The sequence below is a fragment of the Mytilus californianus genome, unplaced genomic scaffold (genome assembly GCF_021869535.1).
Source record: "Mytilus californianus isolate M0D057914Y unplaced genomic scaffold, xbMytCali1.0.p SCAF_2, whole genome shotgun sequence".
Lineage (NCBI taxonomy): Eukaryota > Metazoa > Mollusca > Bivalvia > Mytilida > Mytilidae > Mytilus > Mytilus californianus.
The window spans coordinates 33358190-33371682 of record NW_026262668.1 but is presented as its reverse complement, the minus strand read 5'-3'; the positions used below and the strand labels follow the sequence as shown (position 1 = coordinate 33371682).

Below are 13493 nucleotides of genomic sequence, written 5' to 3'. Positions count from 1 at the left end.
ATACATAACTATATGAAAGTCTATTATTGAAAAAAGGACATCAATCACATGTGTGCACACCATTTTTAGGATGATTAATTTTTTTTTTTTTAAAGTTACCGACACTACCAGTATTTACCTTAGTTAATAGAATGTACCTTAATAGGTCACTATTTAAGCCATGTCAAATCAGGTCAAAATAATGGAGTAATAGTTATGAATTGTTATGGCATGATGCATGGGTAAAACAGCTGTTTATTGATTATTTATTTAGCATACTTCACTTAAACCAATTAACTGTCCACTTGTTTACACACATATTATACACACCAAACATAGCATATGTTTTTGTATTTAGTTTTTAATTAAATACTAATGTGCGTATGACTTATTCACTAAATGCCATTAAGGCACAATTTGTTTGTCTTATCAGAAAAGAATGTATAAAAGTTTTACACAGATGCTAGATTTCTGCCATCAATGTCTCATTTCAAATGATTAGGTTTGAGCCATTCTGATGAAGGTAATTCCAGAAAAGGGCTTCTGAAGCTCAAATTTCATAAAGATTTATTTCCATGTCAAGTTTTGTTTTTTGATTAGGTTGGTCCATTTAGAAATAATTGAACACTTTAATATTAAAAGACATGTCATAATTCAATTCTGTTGCATTAGCATCCATTCAGTAACAGCACAATTCTCAACTAAATAGGCAAGTGTTTTCATGTTATTACTTCTTTTAACATTTACTTCAGATAAATCAATATAACAAAATGGATTTGAAATTCTATAAAGTTGCCTGCTAATGATAGATTTAAAGACAATGTATTTAGATGTTGTCAAAGGGAGATAATTTATGCAAAATTATTTGTATTAATATTATGCTATTAATTTATTTTTCACAGTCCATATGTGAATCAAGAGAGGTGCTTTCATTTTTTTTTCTTTTTTCTTTTTCTAATTTTTTTTTTCTTTTTTTTTTTGCAGGGGAGATGGTTTTGAAAATATTAAATAACAATTATTACTTGAAAAAAAATTCATATACATGTACATGTATATGTCATTATGATTTCTTATTATGTAGTTAACAGCATTTTAATATAGATGTAGGAAAATACCTCACTTTTACCTGAAAACTAACTTAGTAATGTAGTATTTGTATCTTCCAAATATGTTCATTAAATTAACATATAATGTGGTGTTCAGACTTTGAATGAACACAGCCTTACAATATTGCAGTGAACACAATTTTGCAGATTATAATTTGATTTACATATGAATGGCTATCTTTCATTCTTTACAGCAAATATATATAGTGTTAGTTTTACTCTTTCCGTACTTATGTTTACATTGAATCAGCTAAATATCACAATGAAATTCAGAAAAATGTAAAACAAAAAAATTATACAGTAAAACTATTAATGATCCTGAAATTTGCAAGTTCAATGTTTATTACCACTGCCAGAAATCTTGACACTGATGATTAAAAATTTACTATTTTTTTCAGTCCTTGAAGACAGAAGAAGTCCAGTATTAGAAATCTTAGAGCAGGTATCGCCTACCACATGTAGGTCACAAGGCAGGGATACAGATCATTCTGATGTTGAAATGGAAACAGAATCTTTTATTATTGAAACTGATTATGCTGAAGATGTTGAGTTTTCTACAGCAACAGACTATAGTTCAATCACTGAAGAAAAGACATCTGGTGATGAAGATGCAACAGGAAGTCCAGCAGTATTATGGGAAATTGATGAAGATAGCATCAGTAAGGTGGCAATTCCTGACAAAACAGATTGTTATGTAGATTTAGGCAGCCCTGTTCAGATTCACTCAGCTTTTGTTGAAAATATTTCAATTCATCAAAATTCAGAAATTATTTATGAAAGAAAATCTCATAATCAAAAAGATGAAGATGAAGAATGTCCAATTTTGTACACTGCAGTTAAAATTGATGACTTTGAAAAAGAAACAAGCTTGAAAAATGATGATAACCCCTCAGGTAAAAGCAAAGTAAAAATATTATCTGTTGATCTAACTGCAAGTAAAAGCCGAGTAAGGATATTAACTGGTGATGATGATCTTTTTGAAATGTCTGGTGTAGAAGAAATGTCAGACTCTGATGAAGATAATGGCAATTGCTGTAGTGAAATAACAGGCATTATAGATAGAATAGGTTCACCAGTCAAAGATATTTTGGATTTAGATGAAAATGAATTACATAAACAAAAAGAAAATTTAAATGAGAAATCCAACAGTTCTTCAGATATAATTGAAGTTAAAAAGGGGTGTTCTGTATGCAATATAGACAAGGGAAATGAATTGACACTTATTGATAAGTTGTGTTCATGTGTAAGGTCAGAACAGGTGAAAAATAGGGTAAAAAATTTGTTACATTTTCCTCAAAGTGACAATACTTTAATAGAAAAAAACACAGAAAAGGAATTAGCAAAAGATAATCATTGTATTTCTGACCAAAGTGTGAAACCAATTTCAGATTCTCAGAAAAATTTAGAAGATAACAGTCTATTCATTTCCGATACCAAAAGTACAGCTCGTAATGTTTTGTCTTTGAAAATTGGGAGAAATAAGGCAGAAAAAAATGATTCAATTGAGCAAGGAAAAAATGCTGATAGAAAAGGGAATTTCCACAATTCAAAAGACTTGTCATCCAATGAGCCTGATGGTAATTCTGAGGTAGCAGCAGAAGTAAAGGTCACCAAAACAATGGGGGGATGGAAAACCCCTTTTTCAGACTCGCCTAGTCAGTCATTAGATTCGGTTAGTGACTCGGAAGGTATTATTGAGTTAAATTCAGCCAAAGATTCAGAAGGTATTATTGAGTTAGATTCAGTTAGAGATTCAGAAGGTATTATTGAGTTATCACTTGGAGGATCATCAGAAAGTGTTGAAAGTACTCAAGAAACTTTGGAAGAAGCTGAAGATAATGAAGTTTTAACAAAGGCTGGTGATTCTGAAAAACGTAATTCATTGTCAAAGACAAATCCATTTTTTAAAATTATTGATGTGACTAGTATTGATCTAGATGAATATAACAGTGATTCTTCCAACAATCCTATTGGGAACACTGATACTTCAAAACAGACAGTAATTGAAACTGATACTTTGGAGCATCCTGTAAGGAACAAGACAAAGGTAGTGGAATATGCAAGTCCTCTCTCAGAAGAATCAAAATCTAGGAATAAAATTACGAGTTTATTTGGTAAAGTGGACAAAATTTCTAATTTTTTATCTGGGAAAGTTCAACAGAACTCTAAACAGATATGCAGCTCATCTAAACAGAAAGATTCAATACCTCAGCATGCTCAAAATAATGTTTTAAAGAACACTACACTATCTATAGATCTTGATAAGTCCATAGTTACAGAATCAGAAAATGCAGTTTCTTCTTTATCTGATTTGCAAGCTAGCAACAAAGAAAAGAAGGAGAGCAATCTTTTTAACAAAGAGAAGTGGAATAAAGACTTTGTGAAAAAATCTTTGTGTAAAGTAAAAGGGAAATTATCTTTAGCAAAAAAGCACATTTCAGATTCGGAAAGCAGTGACGAAGGAGATGATATCCAAATTATTCAGGAAGAAAACATGGATAGGGACTCAAGGAGGAAAGAGGAAATTATTGTTTTGTCAGACTCTGACTAATGGAGTTGTTGATAGTCTGTATTATGGATAATCTGTATTACATACATAACTGGCAATCATTATTTTGGCAAATTATCAGATAATTTGGACTATTCAGGGAATTTTATGCATTATATTTGTCAAAGACCATGAAAGTTTTTGTCTTGCCTGCGATGAAAGAAACAGAATTTGAGACATAGGGATTACAATCCGGTGGCAGCTATAGGATAACTATATTTAGTACATATGGGTTTCTTGCAACGTCTGCATGTCCATCAGACAGTGTTCACCTGACCTCATTTCATGGATGAGAGATCAATGTTAAATTTACATGATTAGGTCTGTTTCTTAGATAAAATAAGCAGAATGTTTACTATATCAGTTGTATATTGGGTGTATGGAACGAGTGTAAGGTGTAAATGTCAATCTGACATGTATCATCTGACCTTTACCTCATTTTCTTGGATCATTTGGTCATTGTAAATTTTCTGTAGTTTGGCCCTCTTCTCAGATATGATAAGTAATAGGTCAAGTATACTTGGGGCATGGAATGATTGTAAGGTGTACATGTCTGTCTGGCATGTATCATCTGACCTTTACCTCATTTTCATGGTTCATTTGGTCATTGTAAATTTTCTGTAGTTTGGCCCTCTTCTCAGATATGATAAGTAATAGGTCAAGTATACTTGGGGCATGGAATGATTGTAAGGTGTACATGTCTTGACCTGGACCTCATTTTTATGATTCATTGATCAACATTAATATTTTGTAGTTTGGTCTAGTTCTTTGATACTATAAGCAAAAGATCAACTATATTTGGTGTATGGAATGATTGTAAGGTGTACATGTCTGTATGGCAGGGTTTATCTGACCCTGACCTTATTGCCAATGAGCATTAATAATGTTTAGTTTATGCAATACTTGTAGAAAAAACCTTTATCTTTAAGACTTTCATCATTAAATCAATCATGGTCAGTAAAGCAGGCGAAACATTTCAGTGTGTGCACTTTTGTTACTATAACTTGTTGCTTTATAATTTGAAATTGAATAATCCTAGTACATGCAGGTTTGTATGCCCCAAATTTGGTAGGAGGGAGACATGTTTTCTGGTCTGTGCGTCCATACCTCCCTTTTCAAGTAAAAGTTTTGGCTTCAGGTAGTTTGATATGCAGTCAGGTAAGAATAAATTCTATGTTTTAGTAATACTAATCATCATATGTTTTAAGTTCTAAACATCAGTTTTTCCCTGTAAAACATCTTTGAAAAAATGGTTATGATTATAGTAACTTTAATAAGAGTAATGTTACTTGCTGATAAACTAAAGATGATAGAACCAAACTTTTGTTAAAATATTTTATCCCCACATTTCCAATTCAAAGTACTTTTGGACATATAATTTGATATTCAGGAATGTGCTATTCAATCAAAATTCCCTATACTTCAACACTTGTCCATACATGATTCAAACATAGTAATTAGTGGATATAAAATTGTTATGTCAATAGGAGCATTTTCCAATGCAAAAATTTAACAGAATACATACAGATGCATGAACTTGAAAATTTATCGAGTAACCTCAATATAATTAAGCATGAGGTTGCAAGTACAGCAATGGAAACAAGAACGAAAATCTTTAATCATCATAGATTATTAAAAAAATATGAGTAGAGTTAATAACGTTATACAATTTTAAACTCAAAAATCTCAAATATTTAGGATTTTTATGGTTCTCTTTTCACAAATCATGCCTTAAAAAAATATGAAAAAGGGGACTTCCAGTCTAAGTTAATGATTTTCACATTAAGGAAAGGTTAAACCCTGGATCCCCTTCCCTTCAGGAGCTGTTTCTTTCTTGTGTCCCTGTCCCTTTGGATTCTTTTTGCATCAAGTACTCATAAATTTCTACAAAATTATGATTAAAGGGAAACTGATACAAGTTATATCAAGTTCTTAACCATGAGTTACTACCATCCCTTATTTCCATTACTATTGACTTTGTTTTTCGTTCAATTGAAGTTACTATCATCACATCTGTTTTTTAATATCCTTTGTTTATTGCCTTTCCAAAGTAATGGTTTTTGCCTTTTTTTTATAAAAAATAGATTTATCTTATAAGAATACAAATAAATGGCATGATAGTGAAATGTTTAAAAAAAAAAATCATTTTACTGTTTTCCTTGTTAGCCATCTTGGGACCTCAGTAATGCCTGTTATTAATATCATCAGTTTTATACCAGTGCAATTCAGCGTATTCTTTATACATGTAGTTGTTTACTTGGGGTTAGATTTGGGAGAGAGAGAGAAGGGGGGGGGGGGGGGGGGGGGGGGGGGTGCTGCTTTTCTTTTAATCGTTTTGATATAATATTAGATAATTCTTGAAGTATAGATACAGATCATTTTTTCTTTGTTATAAAGTATGCCCAATTACAATGCTTATTTTGTTTAGTAAAAGGTTTCTATTGAGTAATTACAAAACACATGGTGCTTAAGGGAGTTGTAAATAATTACAAAAAAAGAGTATCATTCCAATTACATATGCATTTCAAAACCTATAGGGTTAAAATGGCACAAATCATTGACTACATATATATATATTGTCACAATGATTGAAAAATGTTAAGGTTACAGTGGTTAGAGTGTTGATTTAATTTTATTGACATTTAAATATATCATGAATCAATGTAATATAATTGTACAGGCTCTTGCAGTATTGGTAAATTGAAATTTTAGGCTGGCTGCAGAATGGAAACTTTGATATAACGGCTTTACAGCTAGTTTATAATGGGGGAAAATCTGGCTGCAAAATAGGAACTTTGATAAACCTTTACAGCTAGTTTATAATGGGGAAACATCTGGCTGCAAAATGGGAACTTTGATAAACCATTACAGCTAGTTTATTATGGGGAAAAATAGGCTGGCTGCAAAATGGGAACTTTGATAAACCTTTACAGCTGGTTTATAATTGGGGAAATAGGCTGGCTGCAAAATGGTAACTTTGATAAACCCTTACAACTGGGTAATGACGTGGACAAGTGGGGAAATTTGGTATTTATTGATATGAAAATTAAATTTAAAACACATTATTACCTTGATATTACTTGTTCTAAAGTATTTTTTCAATAGTTGGCCGTTTTTCATTTAATGTTTTCATTCTCTTATTTATTGAAAGTATTTTTGAACAAATGGTCAACAATTTGATTGTCATCTTCATTATTTATATGACATTAATTGTAATTATATATATATATGTTCTATTTTTTAATTAACATTTTATTGTTTCTACCTTACTTACTGATGGTCAGCAATGGAGAAAAAAGAATAAAATATTAAATCTGACACCTATTATGTTTTATGAGTTGCTGTGCCCTTGACAAAAAGCTTAATAAAACGGACTTGTCTCCTATGAACAACAAATCATTGTTAGCAATGCTGATGCTCCTTAGAACACAGTTTTTTTGATGGTGACTGTGTTAATTTTAAGAAATATAGCTCTCAAGGTTTTTAAAGGACTAAATATAGATTTAAAATTTTGAACTCCAATAAACTGAAGGAAAAGTTGTAAGATTTATACTGCATATTAATATAACTGAAAATTGGGTACGAGTTGGTAGAAGTACTGAAGAGTTTGTAAAAGTACGAGTTTAGTAAAAATCGGGTCTAGTTGATAAAGGTACGAGTTGACATGGATCCTACTCAAGATAAGGTTGTAACTCCTTTGGTGGGTTTGGTTGTTCTATGATGTATCTATGCCTTTTTTGGTTTTTATGCTATTTAGCTCACCTCACTCAAAGGGCCAGTTTGAGCTATTTCCATCAGCTGCCGTCCATTAATGCACGTTCACTTTTACAAAAATGTTCTCCTCGAAACTACTTGGTCTATTCGAACATACTTAGCCACAATCAGCCTTTACAGTATCTAGAATATAAAAAAAGTGTCGGAAAATCCGGCCTGGCAACCAACATCGACACCATGTCTTTAAATAGGGACAACGTCTAATATTTTTAAAACCGTTTTAAAATGAGAAAATCTGTCTTGCAAAAATGTTCCTAAAATAAAAATAAGAACATGTAGTATAATTGCCAATAAAACAACTAACCACCAGAGTTCAAATTATAAAGATATAAGCAATTATAGGTCACCGTACGACTTTAACAATGGGGAAAACCCGTAAGCTTGATATTGATAATCCCGCATTGTATCCGTCTATTGATACAATACTGTTCTCTTAACAATGCCCGTTTCTAGTGCTACCGTCGAAATGTCGTTTAGCGTACTAAAACGTTTAAAAACGTACATCCGTACGCTTTCCACAAAGAGAAATGACAGATTGTCGTTCTTATGTTTAATGCACTTCCACCGTGATTTTGAGTTCAATTTAGACATCCATGGACGTTTTTGTTGCAGCTAAAAAACGGCGGGCAGATTTTTGAAAATTGCTGATGTTTCTCAATAAAAAATGAGCAAATGCAGTTTTACTCATTTGCTTTTCAAACCAATTTTAGGCCCTCAGATAGCACCATTTTGCGTCGAGTAAAAATAAATCTTGCTTGTCCCCATACCCCCCCCCCCCTTACTGGCCAGCTCTTCAAATGGATCCAGCTACGCTCCAGCACTATCTAAGCCTTTTTTGGTTTTTACACTATTTAGCTCACCTCACTCAAAGGGCCAGTGTGAGCTATTTCCATCAGCTGCCGTCCATTAATGCAGTTCACTTTTACAAAAATGTTCTCCTCGAAACTACTTTTTCTATTCGAACATACTTAGCCACAATCAGCCTTATCAGTATCTAGTATATAAAAAAAGTGTCGGAAAATCCGGCCTGGCAACCAGCATCGACACCATGACTTTAAATAGGGACAACGTCTAATATTTTTAAAACCGTTTTAAAATGAGAAAATCTGTCTTGAAAAAATGTTCCTAAAATAAAAATAAGGACATGCGGTATAATTGCCAATAAAACAACTAACCACCAGAGTTCAAATTACAAAGATATAAGCAATTATAGGTCACCGTACGACCTTCAACAATGGGAAAAACGCATACCGTATAGTCAGCTTTAAAAGGCCCTGACATGACAAACGTGAAACAAAACGAAAAAACTAACGGCCTGAATAATAATAATACAATTCACGAACGACAACCAATGAAGTACAGGCTCCTGACTTGCAAGTTGGGACGGGCACATAAAGAATCAATCTGATGAAAATTCAGATCTATCGTAACTCGCTTACTCATACGAGCATAACCAAGTCAAGTAGATTTTATTTAGAGCGACAGTCGGCATATATGTACGCAATGCCAGTGCAATAATGAATACCAGTGGTGTAACAGCACAACATAAAAACAAACTAAAAATCAGTTGCAAATGGCGTAACTCAATAGATCGGTACGGAGAACCAAAAAAAAACAATTAACATAAAAACATGAGACACAAATCACCGATAAAAGAGTACTAGCAGATACTAAAACCTAGTAAATGTCAATCTATCTACTGACTATTTTCACCATAATTCTTAGACGACTCCTTCAACTTCAACTTCATTACTCGTCAAAATCCACACTGGACATCTAATAACGAGGACTTGTGTGCACGTGAATAGTGTGGTGTGCGCAAACAATCCAATAAAAAAATGTAGCTCCGGTGATTAAAATATAACAATACAAAAGTTCAAGCTCATTAGTTGATTTTGATTCTCCTTTGAAGGCCTCCAGTGATGGTGCGAGCACAACCGATTCTGACCGAGTGTTCCAGACGGTAATTTCTAGGGACAAATGAATGTTGACAAATGTTGATTCTTCAGTGGTATGGCAAGAATTTAGTTGGTGGACTACTTTGTACATGAGAGTGACATCTTCCATGGTTCTTCGTTTTAGTGTGTTCCAGTTGAGGTTTTGAACCATTGATGTTACACTGATTGGCGTCTCGGGGTTGTATGGTTGGTTCATTGCAAATCTGGTAGCATTCCGCTGTACCTGTTCTATCTACTTGATCTGAGTTTTCTGCTGTAGATTCCAAATAGATGTTGCATACTCCACTTTCGACCAGACTAGACTTCGGTATGCTCTTTCTTTTATCTTCGGTATACAAGGTCTGAAATTCCGCTTCAAGAACCCAAATATACTTGAAGCTTTCTTGCAGATAGTGTAAATGTGCAGATGGTACTTAAGTGTGTCACTGAGCTCAACGCCTAGGTACGGATAGTAGTGTACAATTTCTAATCGCTCATCTTTTATGGTGTACTTGTACAGTCTCTTCTTAGTTGATGTGGTAAACTGCCTGATGGCACATTTCTTGACGTTAAACTCCATGTGCCATATTTCGCTTCATTGTCCTAGTGTTTCCAGGTCTTTTTGAAGTAATGCATTCTTTATTGGACTCTATGGGTCTATAGATGACATAGTCATCAGCGAACAGTCTGTTAGTTGCATGATGTTACACCATCAGAGAGATCGTTGATGTACATCAAGAAAAGTGTGGGTCAAAGCACAGTCCCCTGTGGAACACCTGATGTTACTGGCTCAGTGTAGGATGTTGCGTTATCTACTACAACCTGTTTTTGTCGGTCTTGTATGAGTTATTACCCTTAAATGACGATTCTTTACTTATTTTTCAGATGTTGGCTATCATCTTGAGAACTATAAAACATGTAGATTTAGAAAACTTTAAACAACAGAACTAATCAACAAGAAAAGATTGACAAATAATTCGAAATAGTCAGTCGACTTATTGAAGGAGTTAAATCGCAATTTTTACATAGTTTGCGTTTGTGGTCAAATTTATATTAAATGGAGCGAAACTGTAAACATAAAAAAATTTCAAAATCTATAAATAAGTCAATATGACTGAAAGCATCTATCGACTCCTTAGATGAGTTGTTGCAGTTATAACCCATTGTTGCCTATCATCTTGAAATATTTACTGTGTCCAGCAAAAATGATTAGTAAGACAAGAATTTGGCCCACGGAAGATCACATTCTACATAAATATTCTTGTTGCGTTGTATCGGTTGTATTTAAAAACTCCAGTTGAGCGATACATAAATGTTGATTAACGATTTCATAAAGATAAGTCAAGAAAAAACACAATTTAACTCAAAACCCACAAATCAGAAATAAATAATACCATAATGATGGATGTTTCAGGCGCGGATCTAGGATTTGGTTTAAGGGGAGGGGGACTCTTGAGAATTAGGAATTAAAGGACCTTATTTTGACTCACAATTGGCTGTTATTTTACCTTTCTTATACATTTCTTGTTTGCCTTTTAGGGGAGTGGATGGCGCACCCTGAATCTGAACCTGATGTTCACAATTACTGAAAGCTTGCTAAGTTTTTATTCTACTGACATATAACACTCACCTCCTTGTACTTCTTGATGACTTTCACTCTTATATGCTCTTGGAATGCCTTTTGTACATTTTTTTCTTTCTTTTATCGAATAAAATGTATATTTATGTCTGGCTCTTTAAATGGCGGATAGAGCCCTTTTGTAATTAGTCTATATACAATATCTGCTAGTCCACCTTTGAAAGAGTGTTTTCATTAAGAGGGTTTGGATGGGGTTTACAGAAAACAGAATAACGGACATAACGGACAAGAAGCAATTTAAAGAATAGAGAAAAATATGCAAAAAAAGAAGTATAGAAAAAAATGGGGGTGCTGAAATATAAAGAATAGAAATCAGGGTTAAAATAAATAATTATATACAAATATAAATAGAATAGAGAAAAAAATGCTCTAAAAAGTTAAAGAATAAAGAAATGAAGGACCCCATCCAGACCCTCAAGTATGAACACGGCAGAGTTTAATAATGATACATTATATGAAAGTTCATCACACATAGGTGTATTGCAAGAAGGTCGGAATCTACATTTTGTATATCTAAAATGGAAGATATCATTCAGGATTACAAAACTTTTTGAAAACATAAAAGGAAATGGTGTTTAACTTTTGAATGGCTAGAAGGATGTCATATCGTTCATCAATGAAAGGTGTGCCACGAATAACATTTTAGATTTTAGTTAAAATTTCAAGTTAGCAGTAAAACTGCATAATATTGATTTCACATGTTTGTGGAATAATCTCGATCTCAGTTTATATATCAAAAAGCATTGAATGATTATTACATGTATTACAGAATGTATACAAGTAAGACAAAGACTGGGCTCAAATTTCCTCGTTAGAAAGCCAAGGACACCAACTTTGTATAAATAAAGTCCAAGTTTCACAAAACAAAAGTGTTTTTTTTTTTTCATTTTGATTTCATCTTTTAAAAGGTTATATATAACTATACATAATTGTCATGTATCTGATATACATATTCACTACTACCAGAGATAGCGTAACGATCTAGAAGTTATGTCCATCTGAAAGGTCAATGTCACAAAGTTCTTATAATAGGTATATGTCTCTGTTAAAAAGAAGATGCTATCGAACAATTATTTATAACTTGATTTTTTTTTTAAATACTTCTGTCGTTTATGCCAACTTTTACAATAGAATGCAAGACGATCTTTAATGACCTGCTAACACTCTTCCCAATTCATTTTCGATGGAGGGCGATATGTTGGTCTTTTTCTCAGATAGTTTATATAACCTCTCGGTCTTGAACGATGTTGAGGTCCCCTTGAATACCATGGTCATAGGATTCATATCTTAACGTCTATGATCCACATACATTCTCATTTTGATTGTAAACTATTTTCTTAACTGATGTCTGGCCTAGCGGTCATAAAAGATTAGAGCACGTACTAAGGCACAGGAATTAACTAAGCAAAATACTAGATTTGGTGTTTCGAGCACGAGTTTTGTAATCCTAGATTACTAAGTCTTATGACTGAGGGCCCAGGTGTTACATGCGTTTGAGTAAACACAACACTTCTACTTGGTTTTTATACGTAATACTATACGAAATAATCATGAGTCGGCACTTTGTCATCAGAATAGCCTCAATAGGGAGGTAAACATTTCTGAACGGTACAGTAGATGGTTTTCAGGCTTATCAATACGAGGGAACATCCTATGGTGACCTAAAGCTTTAATGATACGCGTACAGTCATAAAATGGACTTAAAACGATGTTTCACACTCTTTGAAAATATGTTGTATTATTTTTACTAATTGGTAATACACCGATTTCGCATAATAATTAATGAAATTGAGAATGGAAATGGGGAATGTGTCAAAGAGACAACAACCCGACCAAAGAGCAGAAAACAGCCTAAATAGTTAATGTCTATCATTATTCTGAAATATAGATAAGATATCATCAAGTCTTGAATTTGTCCGTTGTTGAATTCGTTTACTACGGTTGTTATTGTCATTTACACCGTGGGAGTATGCAGTATGATGTTGTTTAATCCAAGACGACTCTCAAATTTTACTAGAATCTTCAAATTATTTATATGATTGCCATTGTTGTTTCTGCACGATTTCAAGTGGCTGGAATTATATAAAATTGATATTGTGCTTATTTTTTCCTAAATGCTGGTAATTCAAACATTTGAATTTCTGTACGTCTGCGGAAGCGGTATTAATGTTCCTGTGTTCGTTTGAAAACTTGACGTCCTGTTTGTCCATATTGAAAACCACGTTTAAGTTTAGTTCATGTTACAAGACATTTGAGGCTTTGAGTTTTATCAAGTTACCCCATAGAGCGAAAAAGCTCCTCCGTTCGTTCAATGACTCTAGTTGAAATATATTGTATTTGCTCAAATACAAATTGGACAAGACACAAGGCGAACAAACTTAAGAAATCCTCTTTATTTTACATATTTAACCATGCAACAAATAAGAGTATTTATACATTAAATATTATTTATATATTTATATAAGTTGGAAAGAAAATGAATTTGTCAAAGACTGAAAAGATGAATGAAA

At 33.0% G+C, this 13493-nt stretch overlaps 1 protein-coding gene across 2 annotated transcripts in view; it reads left to right on the top strand.

The window, feature by feature from the left end:
- The window catches only part of LOC127729738 (DDT domain-containing protein DDB_G0282237-like), a 39077-nt gene extending 33372 nt beyond the window's left edge, over positions 1–5705 (top strand). The window contains exon 11 of one of the 2 annotated variants that reach the window (XM_052237609.1): positions 1484–5705. In XM_052237609.1, coding sequence (XP_052093569.1) covers positions 1484–3636 — 2153 coding nt within the window. In that variant the 3' untranslated portion in view covers positions 3637–5705. The remainder of the gene's footprint in view (positions 1–1483) is intronic. The other variant, XM_052237610.1, reaches the window with a different exon arrangement.
- Positions 5706–13493: the final 7788 nt, after the last annotated feature.